Here is a 17,838-nt window from a genome sequence, read left to right as displayed (position 1 = left end):
GTCAAGGTGAATAAAAGCAACAGTCCCGTGACCCCTCTCATAAGCTGCCTTAACGTCCGTGTCCGTCGAAAACGGCGTGTTCCCTATTCCTCATTGGGCCCCCCATTTCACGCGCAAGATTAAATACTAATTGGGTTAAAAGCAAAGAAAATATAGTGTTAAAGAAAGGGAATTGATCATATTTTACGGGGAGACGTGTACTGCTGGTGCATGGGAAATGACTCAACCTAGACGCCAACGGTTAAATGAGCGCATGTTAGCTGAGCATATGTGGCGCTATCGTACGCCTTAGGAGAGCATGCATGCATGCATGGGGCCAATGGGGCATTGAGGGGATTTTAAATGGCTGGGGAACATGAGATGAGATCCCAATGTGCATCGAGGATGATGCTCCCTATCCTTATGGTAAGATCTATACCCGTCCATCCAATCCACTACTCTAAAATCATCAACATTAAAATCAGCAGGGTTGTGACCGGGTCGATAATGACGACAATTCAATTAAATTCAACGGCTAGGATTGTTGATTGGAGAGCGTGGGGCCGTAGAACAGTCTGTTTTAAAACTCATAAGCAAGAGACAAAATTGATGGGTTAGTGAAATTGATACAGTATTGTAATTTAGACAAAACTGTTGTGTGAACTGGAAGGAAGGGCAATAAATATACGTATACCTGAGCTGGCCTAGTTCGAGAAGACTATATCGTATCATGTACAGATATGGTTGGAGAAATTAGCTTCGTTGACCTTTTCTATTCAAAACAACTTTATTATTATTACCCTTACATAATTTCTTTAACTTATATATAGATTCCTTTTTGTCGTTATTAATTATGATCAAATTTGCGGTTGGTAGTAGAATGCATAAATTTATTTACCCCATCATGTATGCTACTTCCATTCCATCCCTAACTTGTTTCTCCGTTTAACTTTATAAATTTAAAATTAACTGGTACGGGTGTAATGGTCATTTAACAACTTGCATAAGTTTATCAATTAAAAATAAAATTAATCCGCGCCTTAGTAACAATAATTTAAGCTCCTGCCTGGGGATGTTTGCCTGCCGTCGAAGAAATCGAGTCCTTTTCTCTCTCTGCGACTTTTAATTAGGGTGGGGCCCAGTGGGTGGCTCTCAACCACGTCTCACGGGGTTCAGGTTTTATTCTCGTAGAGAGGGGAAGAGAAGAGATGGATGTTATCCTTTGCCACGCAATGGAGGGTGGTGGGTGGTGGGCTTCTTTTGTTGTGTATTTCAGCGCCGATTTTAGGTTTATCCTTTCTTCGCTGCCCAACCCCACACCAAAGAAAATGACTTATCCTTATATTAGTCAATGTTTTTTGCACTGCCACATAAATCATATTACAAATTTTAGGTTTCACGGGTTTCCCTTTATTTACTAATAAATTTGATTATAAATTTCAATTGATGTAATAATGTGATTATGACATGACAGAAGATGTCAATAATCAAAGTTGTAGCCGACCATCCCAACAGCAACAGGTAGATATAGTACATTATTCACATTAACCATGAGTAATCTTCACTTGGCTAACACGATAAACGTCTTTAGCTCAAGTTGTATTATTATAAATCGATATGGTAGAAAAGCCCAAAGAATTCTTGGCAAATAATGCATTGATCACCAACAAAAATATATGTTCCCATGATACCCTTATTTTAATTAAACACTCTTCGATGGGTACGTATGGGATAGGACTATTTAAGTCAGTTAAGCATTGTTTATATAAACCTAACCAACAGACACTATCACCTAAATTGATTATCTGGGGTTTGACTGTGCATGTGCTATCTGTCCAGCAAAAACGAAAGAAAAAAAAAAAAACTTATATTATCGCGTACGTAATATTTTTTTTTAATAAAAAAACTAATAAGTATCTAAATAATACACATATATTTTAAACCTAACACAACAACAGGAAGAGATATTTGAGGATCTGTTTTCAAAGGATTCTAGTTATATAATAAAACAAACACATATTATAAATAAATAAAAGGATATATTTCTATTTTCCTTGGTCAACATTTTCTGAAATGATAGCAGACATATAGCATTAAGTAAGTCGAAATTGAAACAACAGAAAATAATTCATGGCTGTGCGTTATAGCCGTTGGGTGTCAAAAAAAAGGTTTAAAATTAAAAGCTTCTTCTCTATGAAAAGAACAGTACATGAACATGATGATCATGGTAGGAAAATATTCACCGCATAAATGGCTGGCTGGCTTGTACATACCAAAATCATTAGATTCCACCGAACACAGAAAGAGGCCAAAAAGAAAAATACATTATAAATTTTGCGCACAGTGTGGTGGGCACCACAATGTTCAACAACTTCCCTGATTACAAAATTCAGACCAAAATAAAATCGTTCGTATATACAAAATTTGTAGGCCCGTTTTACATCATTTATTCCCGACATGTTAAACGCACAAATCTAATTTTAAAATGTAACTAACACTCTCTCTCTCTCTCTCTCTCTCTCTCTCTCTCTCATTCATTCATGAATGAATGAGTGTTGACACGTCAAGATGCTAAATTGAAATGTCAATTTGCTTATATCACAAGAAAAAATGTACAACATCACTATTCTTTGTCATGATGCTAATTGGAGCTTTAAATGATGCGCTCTCATTATTTGACAATTTCTTTCCAGTTGGCTGGCGTACTCATTTTATACTTTTTTGATTGGTTTGGTGAATGCTTTGTTAATTATAAATTCACACCCTAATAATACATCTAACCAAACTATAGTAAATTATTTGTATTTTGGATTGGGTTTTTATTTTGTTTAATTGAGCCTTTGTTTTTATTTTTCTGACTTTTGTATTGCGCTTTTATGTAACTCTCTATGTTAATGACATGTTCAGTCCTTTAACCCAAAAACCGAAAAACCAAATCAAACTTAACTTCGTAGAAAAGAAAGAACACTCCAAATGGCTATGCATTAATTTAATTTAGTTGTTAAATAATGTGGGTGGTCTCCACACGCAAATCGGTGGTAAACTAAAGGGTGATTGATGGCCACCCCCAAAAGCATGAGTGCTGTTGGGGTTTTTTTGGGAAATGGAGGGGTTTGGGCGTTGGTGATTTGATGGGTCTCATCTCATCTCAGGATTTTAGCAATTTAGCCCCATTTGAATCACATTCGCCACTATCCTATCCTTCACTTTTCTATGTCTCATTTCATAAAATTTGCATCTTCTTGTTGTAACATCTTTTCATGTGTTATTCACACCTATCTTATGATTGAGCCTCTGGAGTTTTTCAAAGTCAGAATCAACACCACTTTTTTTTTAAATATATAGGTTTTATTTGGTAACGTCGTTTTTGATTGAGGACGCAATATAGTTCCTTCAAGTTCATGTCACTGATGGAATGGAATGGAACCCCACCCAATGTCTCTTAACAAGACTGATCAAACTCCATGTAGCATCCTTTTGCTTAATGATGCCAATCCGTCTTTCTATAACTTACAGCCTATATATATATGCTATGTGGTAGTTTTAACCTTTTTCTGTACTTGGCCATGGTTTTTAGCTGCAGGTTCCTCTCTTGTTGTCACTTGAACTCAGAGAATATCAGTCAAATAATGTCTGATGTTGACTAAATAATATATACATATATGTGTCAATTAGTAGATAGCATTTTGACTAATTGAGTTATAATTTACTTGATATATCTTGATTAGCAAGTCATTTTCTTGGACAACTGTAAGAAGGAATATTTAGAAATGAGATCAATATCATCCACCCTTACTCAACTTTAGCATGACCAAACATGTCAAGTAGTCGATGTATTCATCATGCAAACAAAAATACATGCCACTCTCACTGATGTTAATTTGATCGATCCCTTCCCTGTGTTATTGTCAAACGTTTATATAGATCACGTCAAGAGTGGGCCGGAGGGTCCCAAATAATTGAAAGATATTACAAGAATCTCATGCATTGGAAATTTGAAATAACCCTACATTAGAATCGTCATATATTATATACATACATATCTATGTGTGTGTGGAAATCTCTTTTTAAACCAAAGCCGGCCTCCTCCTAGACACTACTCTGTGATATTGTACGTTTCACAGTAAACTAAATTCTTCGGAATGAAGTTTTTTTTTTAAATACTAAGAAGACCTAAAAGCAATAAAAGACTCAATATGATATGAATACGTTTACGTGCAAAACAAGTCTCCCTAAATCTGCCCAAAGTAAGTAAACTAATTGGCTTATTAGAATACTAAATATTCTCAGTAAGCAAAGCATATTTCAAGGAGGAAAAAAATAAAAAGGTAATGGGAACGAAATAAAAACGTCAAAGAAAAAGTGAGATGAAAGGCCAAGGTGATGGAAGGATACACAACAAGTCTCCATCAAGTAGTTATGCTGAGAAAGCAAGCTCGGAAAAGAATGCTTATCTGACAACCACTACACTGTGTGATCATTATAATTTCTATACTAATCCCACAACAGATATATAAACATAAATATTTATATTTTAAAACAGGTCACGACTCATGATTACGAAACAAATCGAAAACATTTAATTGGCAGAAAATGCTTGCATCAATGATAGCAAATCCATTCTCCTTTCTTTTTTTCTTCTTTCCCATTTCTGAAATTCAATTATTTCCTCCATATTGTATGTGCGAGTTTTTGGTTTTTCATCATAGTATTAGTGGAGGTGGACGAGGGAGGGGCTAGATAGCAAGTTGGGGTTTGTAAAAGTAAATGAGTTTCAAGGGTGGTCCTCCTAAATGTCTAACCAAGTGCATGCAAGCTCATGAACATGCATAATCACTAGTCTTCCCTTTTGTAGCAGGGTCCAGGCAAAATTGTGGAAATGTCTCCTCACCTCTCTTTTTTTGTGTGGCCAATTTCATCAGGAAAGGGATTGGTAACGCTTGTTTTGGTTAAAACTTTTTTCACCTTTTCCCCATGGGATCTTTTATAAATAGGGATTACAATCCAACACTCTAATAATAACTTTGCACTGAATCAAACGGCTATTAAGGACCCCTCATCATAACCGTTCATTCTAGCCTCTCTGTTGTCCCATAGCATATCAGTAAGTCTGGCCCCGAATTCTCTAATTCAATTTGATGGAGTTCTCAGATATTGGGCTGGGCCTTCAAGTGACTATCTCTTGCATATATATATATATAGGCCTAATTCAGTTTGAAAAGACGGGCCAGGCTGACCCAATTGAAATCTTGGCCTAAGTGTGTAATTAAGTAAAAAAGTTAATCCAGTTTAGCAAGCAAGGGCCAGGCCTTGTCTGTTTTCTTTCTCTTACAATTGAATAATTGTTTGTTAAAACTGTTAGGACAGAATAAATAACTTTAGTACAATTAGAGCTGGTTTTAGTTTGTCCTTTTGATGCTTTGCTAAAGTTCAAAGTTTCGTCAGAAAATTCCAAAACCATGAGAGCAAGCAATCCCAAGAAGAAGGTAATTGTTTCAAAAGAGATTTCTATCTATATATAACAACTGAACTGATTGAGCACAACACTGCCAAATCAAAAGCAACCAAACTACTACTCTCCCTATTAATTAATTTAATTTGCAATGCAAACTAGTACTGTAACCTATAGGTACCAACGGTCAGCCTCTGGATTGACTGCGGGAGCACACTTGTTTGGCATCTTAGCCATCATACTCTTGCTTGTTTGGTTGCTGCATTACCGTGGCGGTTTCGAATATGATTCAGACAATTCAGATCGAGTTTTCAATGTAAGTAATGATTTATTAATTTAACCTTCATATATAACCACTATTTAATTACTCACTTAATGGTGGGTTCTTGTGCTACACTTACAGCTTAGAGCTAGCTTTAGTAAAACTCAAGTCCTTAACTTCCTTTGTTTTAACTTGGCATTGGCAGGTTCATCCGTTTCTCATGATCTTTGGGTTTATTTTCTTTGCTGGTGAAGGTAATTAGGCTAATTTAACACATGTTACATGCATAGGATATAATTAATCTCGATTAATATTAATATGAGTTGGTATATGTTCAGCGATGATGGCATACAAGACAGTATTGTCGGCACACAAGGTGCAGAAGTACGTTCATGCCTTGTTCCACCTGGTAGCTCTGTGTTCGGGAATCGTCGGGATATGCGCTGTTTTCAAATACCATGACATGAACAACATAAGGGACATGAATTCCCTCCATTCATGGATTGGCTTGTCCACCTTTATCTTGTACTGTTTGCAGGTACGTACGTACGTACATAAATATATCATTACCATAAATTACACATTAGTTTGCTAATTATTAATTAATTTCAACTTGATTGATTGGCAGTGGGTGGTTGGATTTGCTACTTTCTTGTTTCCAAGAGCTTCGGACCGGACGGCAATCAGAATTGTTCCATGGCATATGAGTGGGGGGAGGGCGCTGCTGTACTTGTCAATATGTGCTGCTCTAACTGGCTTGACACAAAAATCCACATTCCTTGGGGTTGAGCATCAGCTGTCTCACAGAGAATTAAATCTGATCAACTTCACTGGACTATCAATCCTCCTCTTCGGCATCTTCGTTGATCTTTCTGTTGCTCTTGCTCGTTATGTGTGATTAATTCCCAATTATTTCTTCATTCTCGAGCCTTTACAGATGGATTATTGGATTGCACACATTAATTGTTTGGGTGTGTTGTGTGCTTAATTATGTATCTCTTTTTTCTTTTGGTGTTTATAATTTGAGCGGATCTACATGAGGGTTCATATATATTATGTGACATGGATATAGATTTATGAATTCAATTATTTTTTATTCCTTGGTTGAGCTTGTATCCGTCCATAATAAATACCATATTTTATTTGTATAAAGTTTGCACTAGCTTAATGGGTAACACATTTTATCCTACTCTTATCCTCCTTAAAACAAAAGATATGTTTTAAGTCTACATTCATAGATCATTCTCACAAAAAATTAGACAAATCGAAAACCGTTTCGACATCCAATTGTGTCCTACAAAATCAATGAACACGGTGCTTTAGGAAAGTTCTAAAATTTCAATAACTCAATTGAGTGGTCAAATGATATTGGATTCAAGTGATTTTTTGTAGAGCTGATCTTTAAATGATTATCTGAAAAATAGACGGTTTGGATTAGTTCAATACAATGCAGAGTGGGCCCTACAAGGGTGTCCTTCAAATAAGCTTATTTACTCCAACTCTTTGTATATATATATAATTATATTCAGAATATATTAGCTTGAACAGCTGCAAACGAGTAATGTATATGTGTATACAGTATACGTATGCTAGCTTGTTAAAAGAACCAAAAGACAGACACTAAAAGAAAAAGGAAAAAGGAAAAAAGCAGTCTGAACCCTATCTCCAATTTTTTTTTTCTTTTTCTTTTTACCCAGAATATCTATCCAGCTGTTTTTTCTTCTTCTTTAAATTTGTACATTGTTTGCACAACACAATGATCATTAAACTTGTCCCTTTGAGGGCATTTGGGGTTTTGCTTATATCATTATATAATTGCATTACTCTTTGGAAAAGATTATAATCTGCGTATTAATTGGAACTGAGAGCCACACTCTCCCAAGCAACATGCATATATGCATCATAACTCTCTTTTTTTGTTTTATATTAACTTAATTCAACTCACTGATTTTTCTCTTAATGAATCAGCTAATTATTAGTGCAGAGGAATGGCACTTAATTACGGCTCGCAGCTACCAAGTGTCAGCAGCAATCCCAGTTACAATATTCGCTCATTTGTTGGTGATTGCAGTGACAATCCTTGTGCTTGTTTGGCTCCTCCACTTCGAAAAAGGCCTCGCTTTTCAATCTCATCACAACAAGCACAAGATGATCAATGTAGTTTTCTTTTCCCTTAATACTAGTTGTTAACAAGTACTGTACAAAAATTTCCGGAGTTTTTCAATTTTTCGCGTTCCTATCCTTACAGATGCATACACTTCTAATGATACTTGGACCTGTTTTAGCTGGAGGAGAAGGTAAGCAACTAATAAACACGCATAAAATGCATTAAGAAAAAACAGTTAAGAAACTAATGTTTATTATGTAATTAATTTACTAAAGATATGTCATCTGAAGCAGCTATCATGGCATACCAGCTGACAGTACAGGCCAAAAGAAGGACCCAGAAAGCTTTTCCATTCAATATTGCATTTCACTGATCTTGTGCTTGGAATTATGGGAATTTATGTGATTTTCAAACTTCACAATGATATAAGAAGTCGAAACATGTACACCTTACATTCCTGGTTGGGCATGATAGCCATCTCTTCATTTGGTTTACAGGTAGTAAGAAATTTATTTGAAAAATTAATCAATAAACATTCTACTATGTTGTTATCAAAATTAATTAATTAGTAAAGCCATTGTTTATTAATTAATTAATTGTTGTGTTAATTCAGTGGCTGTTTGGCTTCTTCACCTATTGCTTCCCGGGTGCAGCGAAGGCAGCAAGAGCTGCACTTGTACCGTGGCACGCATTCATTGGCATGGCCATCTTCCTCTTGACAATATGCACCACTGAGACAGGGTTGGTTGAAATATTCATACACTTGGGCTTAGTGCACAGTCAAGAAGCTCTTTTAGTAAACTTCATTGGCCTCTTGATTTTTCTGTTTGCAGTCAGCGTTAGCCTCACCCTACTCCTTCCACGATGAGTTCATAAATAAAAATGTTCAGGTCTGGGTTGTATATATCATCTCTAAAAGCAATTGTCAAAACCTTCAATTTCAGCATTTTAGGGGACACGTTCATGTTATTAATAATCTCAACCTAAGATGACATGTAGCATATCTGTTTTAATCTGCAGAAGGGAAGACAAATACTATCTGCTAGATTTACTTGTTTTAATCGTGGATGTTAACCTTACCTTGCTCTTATTTTGCATGTGGTGAAAATTACTACATAGACACGAAACGTGATTCAATTTAATTGTGTCATAGCAAGCTATAATCAGCAAACTCTATAGCTGGAAAAACTTGTGGTCACATATGATTGAAGCAACTTTCATGATCTAAATAGAGGGAGGACAAAAAAGATTCAAAGTTGCTTTCAATTTTCAATGGAACTTGTATTTTCTGTGCTTCATGATTGTGATTCACGGCTTTACTTAGCCGTACGTGACAAACAAAGTGGCAAACCTCTCCATGCCTTTGGGCTTGCCGCCTTAGGTTTTGCCGGCTAGACGGTTTCCCATATTCCATATATTTGGCGGCATCCTTCTCGTTCAAACAAAAAGGCTTCTCTTTTTAACCTTAAACGTTGTTTACTGTCGGCAAAGCTTCAATTTTGCACATTGATCTTATCAAATTTGCATCCTTTGCCAACACCGGTTCTCTTCGCGTGTTGTTAAATAGTACTAACCGGCCATTCCATAATACTCTAATTAAGGTTGTAGCCCCGTCCCTTCTTTTGCTTCAAACACACAACCACCTTCACAGAGGCTTAATTATAATGGCACCGAAGAGCCGTAGCTACCAGATATCAGCAACCCCAGTTACAATATTTGCCCATTTGTTAGCTATAGCCATAACAACCCTTGTGCTTATTTGGCTCCTACACTTCCGCCATGGCCTTGCCCTCAACTCCTTCATCAAAGAGAAAATTTTAAACGTACGTTGTTCACTTAAGCAAAATCTTGCATGCTCATCAGATGTTAAGTTTATGTGATCATATTCATATTTTCTGATTTTTACAGGTTCATACGCTTCTAATGGTAATTGGGTTTATTTTGATTGGAGGAGAAGGTAATGGAACTGATCAGTAGGTCCTCTATATAATCTATATATGTGCCTCTTAAAAGATTCCATCTTGTTAGTTAGCAGCATTAATTAATTTGAATTAAGGACTGATTAGGTGCCAATTATTAGTGCAGCTATCATGGCATACAAGACAGTCCCAGGGAAAAGGAACACACAGAAAATGGTGCACCTGATATTGCATTTTCTAGCTCTGGTGGCTATAATCTTGGGGATTTATGCAGCATTCAAGTTTAATCATGAATCGGGAATTCCAAATTTGCTCACCTTACATTCCTGGCTCGGCATAATCACTATCTCTTTATTTGGTCTTCAGGTTTTTTTTTTTTCCTACTGTCGATGCCTTGCCTATACAACAAATATTATTAGCCAATTAATTATTATTATTTTGTTGTAGTGGTTGTTTGCTTTCTTTGCCTATGTTTTTCCGGGTGCAGAATCGTCAGCAAGGGGAAATCTTGTGCCATGGCACACTTTCGTGGGCATGGTCATCTTTCTGCTAGCAGTATGCACTGCCGAGGCAGGGTTGCTGGAGAGGTTCCTTTTCTTAAGCATAGGGCGCACCCAAGAAACACTTATAATCAACTTCACTGGGCTTTTGATCTTTCTATTTGCAGCCAGCGTCAGCCTCACTGTCCTCCTCCCTCGACTTTACTAATTAATTAGCTAGAGCTTGTCATATTTCATGGTTTTGGTTTGTCAGTTAAAATAACATGCACTCTACCTATATATTCCTTTTTATTTATTTGTTAATTAATTACTTCATTTCTACATTCATAAAAGATTTGGTTAGTGAGCCAGATGGGATGCCTAAACGTATACTACAAATTAAAGCAATGAAATATTATTCTCTTGCTTTCTATCTGTCAAAGTATATTACCAAAATAATTGAAAGTAGATCGTAGGTGGGTATCTAATGATAATTTAATCTCAGCTCGCAGCATCAGTTTACTTTAGCATAATAATGCTGGCTGTCCTTTTTGGGTAGATAATGGATTGGATAGTATGCACTCCATTGCAAATCTGCAATCACAAATGGCGTTTTTGCAAACCAATTTTGATTTCTTTTTACAATGGTGGGCAGAGGGCTGGGCAGTGGCACCAAAATGGTGCAAGATCCTAGTCGCAATCAGCGTCAACTCAACTCAGTGGTCCTTAATCCTAACTGTGGCATAATATAGGGTCAACATGGTCGTTGGTGGCGCATTACCTCCTAAGATATAGAACAAACAAATGCAATGCAAGACATATATTCTGGTGCCAAGATATTATATACTAAAGACATAATCATATGATGTTTTATTTTATAGTAGCAAACGACGAGGATATCTGGATATATGTTATGTCATTATGGCAAAGAGAAAAACACGTGTGCGGCATTGCTTAGCTCAAACTCAAACATTGCTATCCAAGCAGCAGCATAAAGCAACTCCCACCCCAGGGAGGAGAGAGCATATGCAGAAAGAATGATGCCAACTCTCTAACTATATATACTCATTAAACTGATTACAGTAACAGTCTCTGCAAAAGACTTCTGAAAAAGAAAAAAATCATTTTATTGTTGCCCATAAAGTCAAATTTAAGATGCTTGGAAGCTCGCGAGGGTGGTGGTTTTTCCTAAATTCTAGATTGCCAAGGACATGCAGGATAAAATAACTTGGAATTTTGCAACTGAGACAATCATTCACTTTGATTAGAAATAACAAGCAGAATCCAAAAAACGAAATAACATTAATAAACTACATATAATTAGCACCATTCTCAAAAGAAACAAAAAAAATCAAGGAACAAAAGAAACTACACCCGTTGCTGCTTTGTTGCTTCCATTCTCTCCAACAAGCCATCAATCTCGGCTCGCATTCTAGTCTTCATGTTGTAATAGTCACAATGTGAACTTTCCAAAATTTTCAGCTCCTCCAATTTCTTCCTTCGCCTTTCCTCTGTCTCTTGCAGACACAGTTTGGAAAACTTTTTAGCATACTCTTCCTCCAACTTATCCGTCTTTGTTTGAATCATCTGACGGTACCCTTCTGCCTCTCTCCGCGCTTCATCTGCCTTGCTCTGGAACATTCTAGCTTCTGCTTCCTTTATCCTCACTATGCTTTCCAAGCTCTCAAACCCATCGATTTTTGGTAATGTTCCGAACTGGAACTCATCCTCATTGCTTATGAGGGATGATTTGAGGTCATTCTGACGGGTATCATTTGACAATAAATCACATTGTATACTAGAACTTGTGTTGTAAGCAGCATATTTTGGAGGTAGAGAAGCGGATTGTGAAAAAGGAGTTGAATCTTTTCTCAGGCTAGCTTGAGTGACTGCCAACTCTTTCGTGGATATGCGAGAAGCAGGATATTCTGACACTCCATCTGTATCTATTTAACAACGAAAAAAAAAATCCAGAGTTAGGCATGAATAGATACTGAATAACTCATATATTTAAGTTACTGACACATTTAGAACAAAAATATACACAATTCTTGGACATTATCAACTTCTCACAAGAAAAACCTTTCACAATATCTAAACTCAGGCGGTATGGAGATGATTTGACACTGAAACCAAAAGGAAAGAAGAAAATAGGCCAAAAAGAAAACAAAAGAGTAGCTAACGGGTGGTGAAGCCGTCACAATCCTCAATTAAGCAATTCAGAGAGTATTCTTTTCAAAATAGTTCCAATTACACTAGCCATAGAGTACCCAATGAAGGTCCCCTTTTACTGTTCCCACTTACTCTTTCTTTCACCTCGCCGCATTTTTCTCCTCCACTTATATTTGTGTGGAGTCTGACCCTAGCCCTCCCTATAATTTCATTACAGTAGTTATAAGAGATCATTCCTAACATGCAAGGAATAAGCCAAATTTATGCAGCGAAGCAAAGCAGTTCATACTCCATAACAGAACCATACCCACTGTCCAAGACATGCATTTTAAAATTTCAGCTACTTACAATGAGGGCTAACAACAAATAGCAAGTAAATGAATAAATATGAAAGTTGAAATAGAAAAGGAAATACGAAAATCTTGGGGACTTACAGTTAAAGAACTGAATAATGAAATTGCAGGCATCTGAGGGAGACATCATTTGGCTTCCAAGCTTGGAGATAATCTCCTCAGCCTTAATATGAAGTTCGCGGCCTTTAAAATCATCGCTTCTCCTAAAAATCTTCCTAACACAGTCAAGCTCCTTGATAAGGGTCTCTAGTCCCCAGTCCTTTGCACAGCACAGAAACACATCCTTAACGAAGCCAAACATTTCTGAAGCATGACCACATCCAATGCAATGAAATTGCATCTCACTTGTCCCAGAGGGCCCCTTCAAGCTAGGACCTGGCTTAATGAGGTTCCTCTGAATACCACAAGCAGCATGGCACCAATGCCCACAAACATCACAGCCAACCCAACTACAAGTATTACTAGCACAGTCAAAATTCAAACAAACAGGACACATACAGGAACTGCAAAAACCCTTATTTGCAGAGCAAACCTTGCAGTCACAATCCTCAACAGGCAATAAACTCTTGCAGTTCACATTCCTACATCTCATAAACGAGAAAATCTCCACCAACTCGGTTGTGGGAAGGCGGTTTTTGCCTGATACGAAGTTCCCAAGACCCATTTTCACCGCAACCAAAATCTCCAATTGGTCTTTCTGGCACTTAGCAAGATTCTCATTTGTAAGATCAGACCTTCTATGGAGCCGGTTTTGAAGGCTCACTAACTCCTCTTTCTTCTCAGGCATGGATATCAGATTCTTCAAGTATTCCTTGGTTGATAAGAGTGTTTCATCAGGAAGCTCCTGAATTATCTGAGCCATGACAGGTATAGACTCTGAAATAATTTCACGGAGAATTCTCTCCGGTCTAGAAAGTTTCCTGGCTCTCCCACCACCATCTACATCCTCCAAGCCTCTCAAACTTTCAGAACCTCTCCCTCTAGAATCCCCAGACTGGGTATCAATTTTAGGCTTAGCAGGCAACTCTGATGGGAAAAACGAAAGGTTATCAGAGCTAGCTGTCCTATAAAGACTGTTATTACACGAATCCTTACGATTACTCTGCATCAACGAGTAAATCCCCCCACCATGATTTGACAAAGCGACTCCATCTCCAATTGGCTTAAACCGACTATGAACTGACCCATTAGTCCCTTCTCCACAGTTCCAAATTTGATCATCTTTCCCAACCGAATACTCATAATTCTCGGTCGAATTTCGCGTAAGCGAGCAACTGGGGTTGTGGGAAAAGGGGTGGGAATAAGAGTACGATAATGAAGCTGCTGTGAAATCGTTGGAACAAGTGGTTTGTGTATTGTTAGTAGATGGTGCCAAAGATTGTACACTTCTGCTAGGCCTTGGCATAGCTGGAGGGTCACCATTTTGTAAGGCGTTTGAAGCAGTGAGAGAGAGCGAGACCTCAGGTAAGGCTAGAGAGAGCTTCAAAGTCTCGAGCTTTGGCTTCTTGTCCCTGCTCTCTCTTTCAGTCTCCTCCACAAGCTCTCGCTTTGAGCAATTCAGCCTAGTCTCATTCAAATTAAGGAAATCTCTCTCTACCCATTTGTGATCTTGGTTTGAATTGGCAGAAACAAGGATTTCTTTACCTTTAAAGCTCTCTTTCTCCAAGGAAGTCAGCAAATTTGCCCCGGCAAACTCTTTCTCTAGAAAACCCAGTTTGGAACTATCGCAGAGATAGCTGAGAGTCAGCTCCTGGGAACCCAAGTTTCCTATTTTTGAGGATTTTGATTGAAACCCATCAGAACCCATGTCTGATTCTCTGAGAAAACCTATACCCTTTTCAGTAAAACCCATTTTCTCTTCTGGGTTGTCTTTGTTTTGCTTAGAGATATGGCGTGTGAGCTTGCTCTGAGAGGCCTCATCCTCACAGGCATGAAGACCGTTAGTGCGATCCTTCTCGCCAAACATGGCCTTAATACACAAGGAGGGATAGAGAGATAGAGATAGAGATATACAGAGAGAAAGAGGGGCTTACCAGGTAAGAGAAAGAGAGATAGTGTGAAGGAGAGAAGAAATGAACGAGAAACGGAGAGGAAAAGGTCTACAGGGGCTGTTTGGAAAATAATGAAGAATCTGGGGTTGTTTTTCAACTCACTCGTTATTATTCTTCAGCACACCATAGCTGATATCTCAATTTCTATCTGCAACGGGCCAACGGCTGGATTTTTCAAGCGTTTACACCGAACTGAAACGGCGAAACTTTTTCTGGTATTGTTGAATTACCGATCTGGCCCTCTGAGTTGGATGGAATTACTGAATCCTCTGTTTCGAGTCGGCTTCTTTTTAGGCGAATGCCTTGACTGGTGGTGCAGGAAGAGGGGGAGTGGGACGACTTTTTGTGTTTTTGGAGAAAAAGATGCATTACAATTGAATTAGGCAAAATTAACGTTTACCTTCCTAAAAAAGGTGTTTAATTGCTTTCAATTTTGAGTCAAAGTTAGATGAACTTACCGCAATTGCCCAATTAAATCCCTTCTTTTTGGGTTAAATAATTATACCCTCTTTGTTTTTTATTTTGTTTTTATTACAATTTTTCATCAAGAGGAAAGTGTACAATAAGGAAAATGGTCCTAAACTAAAGGCACGAAAATCCTGAAATTACTTGTGGAGTTTCTGGATATTATTTCATAGCAAATTCTGATTAACCGATTAAACTACATGCAGTTTCTTTCTTATGTCAAAATATAAACGGCGTTTCTTGTGAATAAGAAGAAATCATGTCTAGCTGTCCTGGAGAGTATTATTCTATTGAGAAATATTTTGAGACAGAACAAGTCAAATGATCAAATATATCACCTGTTTTGTAGTAATTAATTAATTAAATTATTACTTATTAAGATGAATAGCAATAATATTGGATTGGTTTCTGTCCTAGAATTTCAAATTGGAAAGCAACTTTGCTCAAAAAGATTGCAAGATTTTACTTTTGCTTTCAAGGTGGAATTAAAATGTATCTCACATCACAGTGTGCATGAAAATTTGAGAAATTTTAAAAGCATCTCCTAAAGCCTAAAGGTAGTCAACAAGATGATGATTTGGCACATTGTCTATATCAATATATCTACTTATCGAATTCAAACAATATTAAAGCACATAATCTATAGAATCCATGTTGTTTTTTTTAAATTATTAGTGGATATGACATTACTAAGTATTCTACTTCAACACTTTTATTTTATATGTATGTTTACTTTTGATTCTTTAATAATCGAAATAAGTTGAATTTTTATCACATTTTTAGTATTAGTATTACAGCATCTCCGATAGTAGTAGCAAATTAAACTCTTTAAATTAGAGTTTGTTGATCTGTGTCGCAATTTGAAAAGGTTTATTTGCTACTTGAATTATTTTTGCTCTAACATACTCTTTAATTCAATTAATTTAATATTATAAAAAAGAATGAAAAATGAAAAAGAATGAAAAATAACGAACCTAACAAAAGTATGCTTTTAATTACATTGGTATATAATATATGGATGACAAGAAAGAAATTCTGCTCATATTCTCAATTTGTTTAGGTTCCAATGTTTATCAATTACTTATTGACTTAATGGTATTTTTCTTCTCGAAATTAAAATTAAAAAGAGATTATAAATTCAAATCCCAACTCCCTCTTTGATAAAAATAAAATAAAAATGTATCAAATATAAAATGAAAGTGCTAACAAAGTTAGTTAATTGAATTTTTTTTTGGCCTGAACCATGAGGTGGTCCTGGATGGGCCCCAACTATGGGTGGCACCCTTAACCACAACCCAGACTAATCATCACTCACACCGGATCGGCCCGTAAGGGGTAAAGTGTTGGCCAAAGTGGTGACTCCGTACGAGAGCAGGGATCGAACCCCTGACCTCTCTTAAGGAATGAGAGTGCCGAACCACTCACACCAACCACCTTGGTTTAAGTTAATTGAATTGAATATCCAATAAATGTTAACATTTTTATTTATTTTGAATTTCAACTCGTTATTGCAGCCGACCAACAACAGCATTAACTCGCATGCCGTGCCCAAGAGGCGAAAAAGTTAGACTGGGTCAGTTGAGTTGACGGTCAGTTCACTTTAACGTATGTAACCCCATCTGAAGCAGGAGCTACATACGGTGTAGGTATGCAACATGCACACTGCACTGCGGCGCTGAATGAGTCTTTTGTCTGTCAACGTCGATCAATAATTCAACATGTTCGTTCTTATGAGAAAAAGTCATTATATGCGGCTGTGGTGGCTGTGGCTGTGGTGGCTGTGGTGGCTGTGGCTGTGGTGGCTGTGGCTGTGGGACTAAAATGGATCTTCTATGTTGCCCTGAAAACAACAAACAAACACATCTGCCTGTGCTTGACACCTTATTCGAAATAGGACAAACAAACCACCACCTCAAAAACAAAGTGTGTGCTTAATTATACACTAATAAACCTTTTCATGATTGCAACTACCACCGAGACGAAAAGCAATTAAATATTAAAGACGGGCAAGCCATAATTGCTAATTATGATCATATGTTAGTAGTACATCATCATCATGATGCAGTTCTTCATTGTTTGCAAAGAAAACCATGATTAATCATGGCCACGGCAATCTTTTCAACAATTTTAAAAAATAATCAAATAGCAAATTATATCAGATTAATGCCTAACAGAGCAACTAACAGTACAACCAGGACGCATACAAGGTAGGTAAAATACCAATCTAATAAGAAGACTAAAACCAATGAAACGCAAAAAGGCAGAATTACAACCAACAAAAATGTAATATTGCGTGTTTTTTTTAATGTAAATAATAGTCTAAACTATAATAAGATGAAGATTTCTCACATATATGCTATAATGGTATTACAGGGTTCGAACTTGACATCACTAATTTCAAGTTGTATATATATTGCATGCTTTAGTTTACTTTAAATTGGTAAAACGCTTCTGGCATAATTTAGCGCATGTAATATATATAATAAAAATTCTTATAATAATTAACAAATCCTGACAATAAATATTTAAGATTTGTGCAATGCGGAAGAAATTGAATGGAAAGAGTAAAAGTAAGCATGTTTATTTAATTCGCAGACGC

The 17,838-nt window shown here is 36.9% G+C and overlaps 3 protein-coding genes and 1 pseudogene across 3 annotated transcripts; 3 read left to right on the top strand and 1 right to left on the bottom strand.

Annotated features, from left to right (window-relative positions):
* The first annotated feature begins 5,506 nt into the window (after window positions 1-5,506).
* LOC110762765 (putative transmembrane ascorbate ferrireductase 3) lies at window positions 5,507-6,795 on the top strand. Its single transcript, XM_021965452.2, has 4 exons — window positions 5,507-5,747; window positions 5,899-5,947; window positions 6,032-6,231; window positions 6,322-6,795. Exons 1-4 carry the CDS (start codon window positions 5,583-5,585, stop codon window positions 6,589-6,591), a joined length of 684 nt encoding a protein of 227 aa, XP_021821144.1. The 5' UTR covers window positions 5,507-5,582; the 3' UTR covers window positions 6,592-6,795.
* An 814-nt stretch (window positions 6,796-7,609) lies between these two features.
* LOC110762699 (putative ascorbate-specific transmembrane electron transporter 2) lies at window positions 7,610-8,794 on the top strand (annotated as a pseudogene).
* A 486-nt stretch (window positions 8,795-9,280) lies between these two features.
* Window positions 9,281-10,770, top strand: LOC148297907 (putative ascorbate-specific transmembrane electron transporter 1). The gene is made up of 4 exons (XM_088247684.1): window positions 9,281-9,623; window positions 9,709-9,757; window positions 9,886-10,085; window positions 10,167-10,770. The coding sequence occupies exons 1-4, from the start codon at window positions 9,465-9,467 to the stop codon at window positions 10,425-10,427; spliced, it is 669 nt and encodes a 222-aa protein (XP_088103810.1). The 5' UTR covers window positions 9,281-9,464; the 3' UTR covers window positions 10,428-10,770.
* Window positions 10,771-11,441: 671 nt separating this feature from the next.
* On the bottom strand, window positions 11,442-15,048 carry TTA1 (class I heat shock protein, putative (DUF1423)). Its single transcript, XM_021965410.2, has 2 exons — window positions 12,805-15,048; window positions 11,442-12,144 (listed from the first exon to the last, which is right to left on the bottom strand). The coding sequence occupies exons 1-2, from the start codon at window positions 14,687-14,689 to the stop codon at window positions 11,567-11,569; spliced, it is 2,463 nt and encodes an 820-aa protein (XP_021821102.1). The 5' UTR covers window positions 14,690-15,048; the 3' UTR covers window positions 11,442-11,566.
* Window positions 15,049-17,838: the final 2,790 nt, after the last annotated feature.

Source organism: Prunus avium, chromosome 1, assembly GCF_965620075.1.
Source record: "Prunus avium chromosome 1, drPruAviu1.hap1.1, whole genome shotgun sequence".
NCBI lineage: Eukaryota > Viridiplantae > Streptophyta > Magnoliopsida > Rosales > Rosaceae > Prunus > Prunus avium.
The sequence above is the reverse complement of the archived record's forward strand: the minus strand, read 5'-3'. Positions and strand labels throughout refer to the sequence as shown.

Coding starts and splice junctions, on each gene's coding strand:
- TTA1 (XM_021965410.2), bottom strand. CDS start 14,689: ATGTTTGGCGAGAAGGATCGCACTAACGGTCTTCATGCCTGTGAGGAT. Junction 12,145..12,804: donor CATTATTCAGTTCTTTAACT/GTAAGTCCCCAA, acceptor GTTGTTAAATAG/ATACAGATGGAGTGTCAGAA.
- LOC110762765 (XM_021965452.2), top strand. CDS start 5,583: ATGCAAACTAGTACTGTAACCTATAGGTACCAACGGTCAGCCTCTGGA. Junction 5,748..5,898: donor ATTCAGATCGAGTTTTCAAT/GTAAGTAATGAT, acceptor TGGCATTGGCAG/GTTCATCCGTTTCTCATGAT. Junction 6,232..6,321: donor TTATCTTGTACTGTTTGCAG/GTACGTACGTAC, acceptor ATTGATTGGCAG/TGGGTGGTTGGATTTGCTAC.
- LOC148297907 (XM_088247684.1), top strand. CDS start 9,465: ATGGCACCGAAGAGCCGTAGCTACCAGATATCAGCAACCCCAGTTACA. Junction 9,624..9,708: donor TCAAAGAGAAAATTTTAAAC/GTACGTTGTTCA, acceptor TGATTTTTACAG/GTTCATACGCTTCTAATGGT. Junction 10,086..10,166: donor TCTCTTTATTTGGTCTTCAG/GTTTTTTTTTTT, acceptor ATTTTGTTGTAG/TGGTTGTTTGCTTTCTTTGC.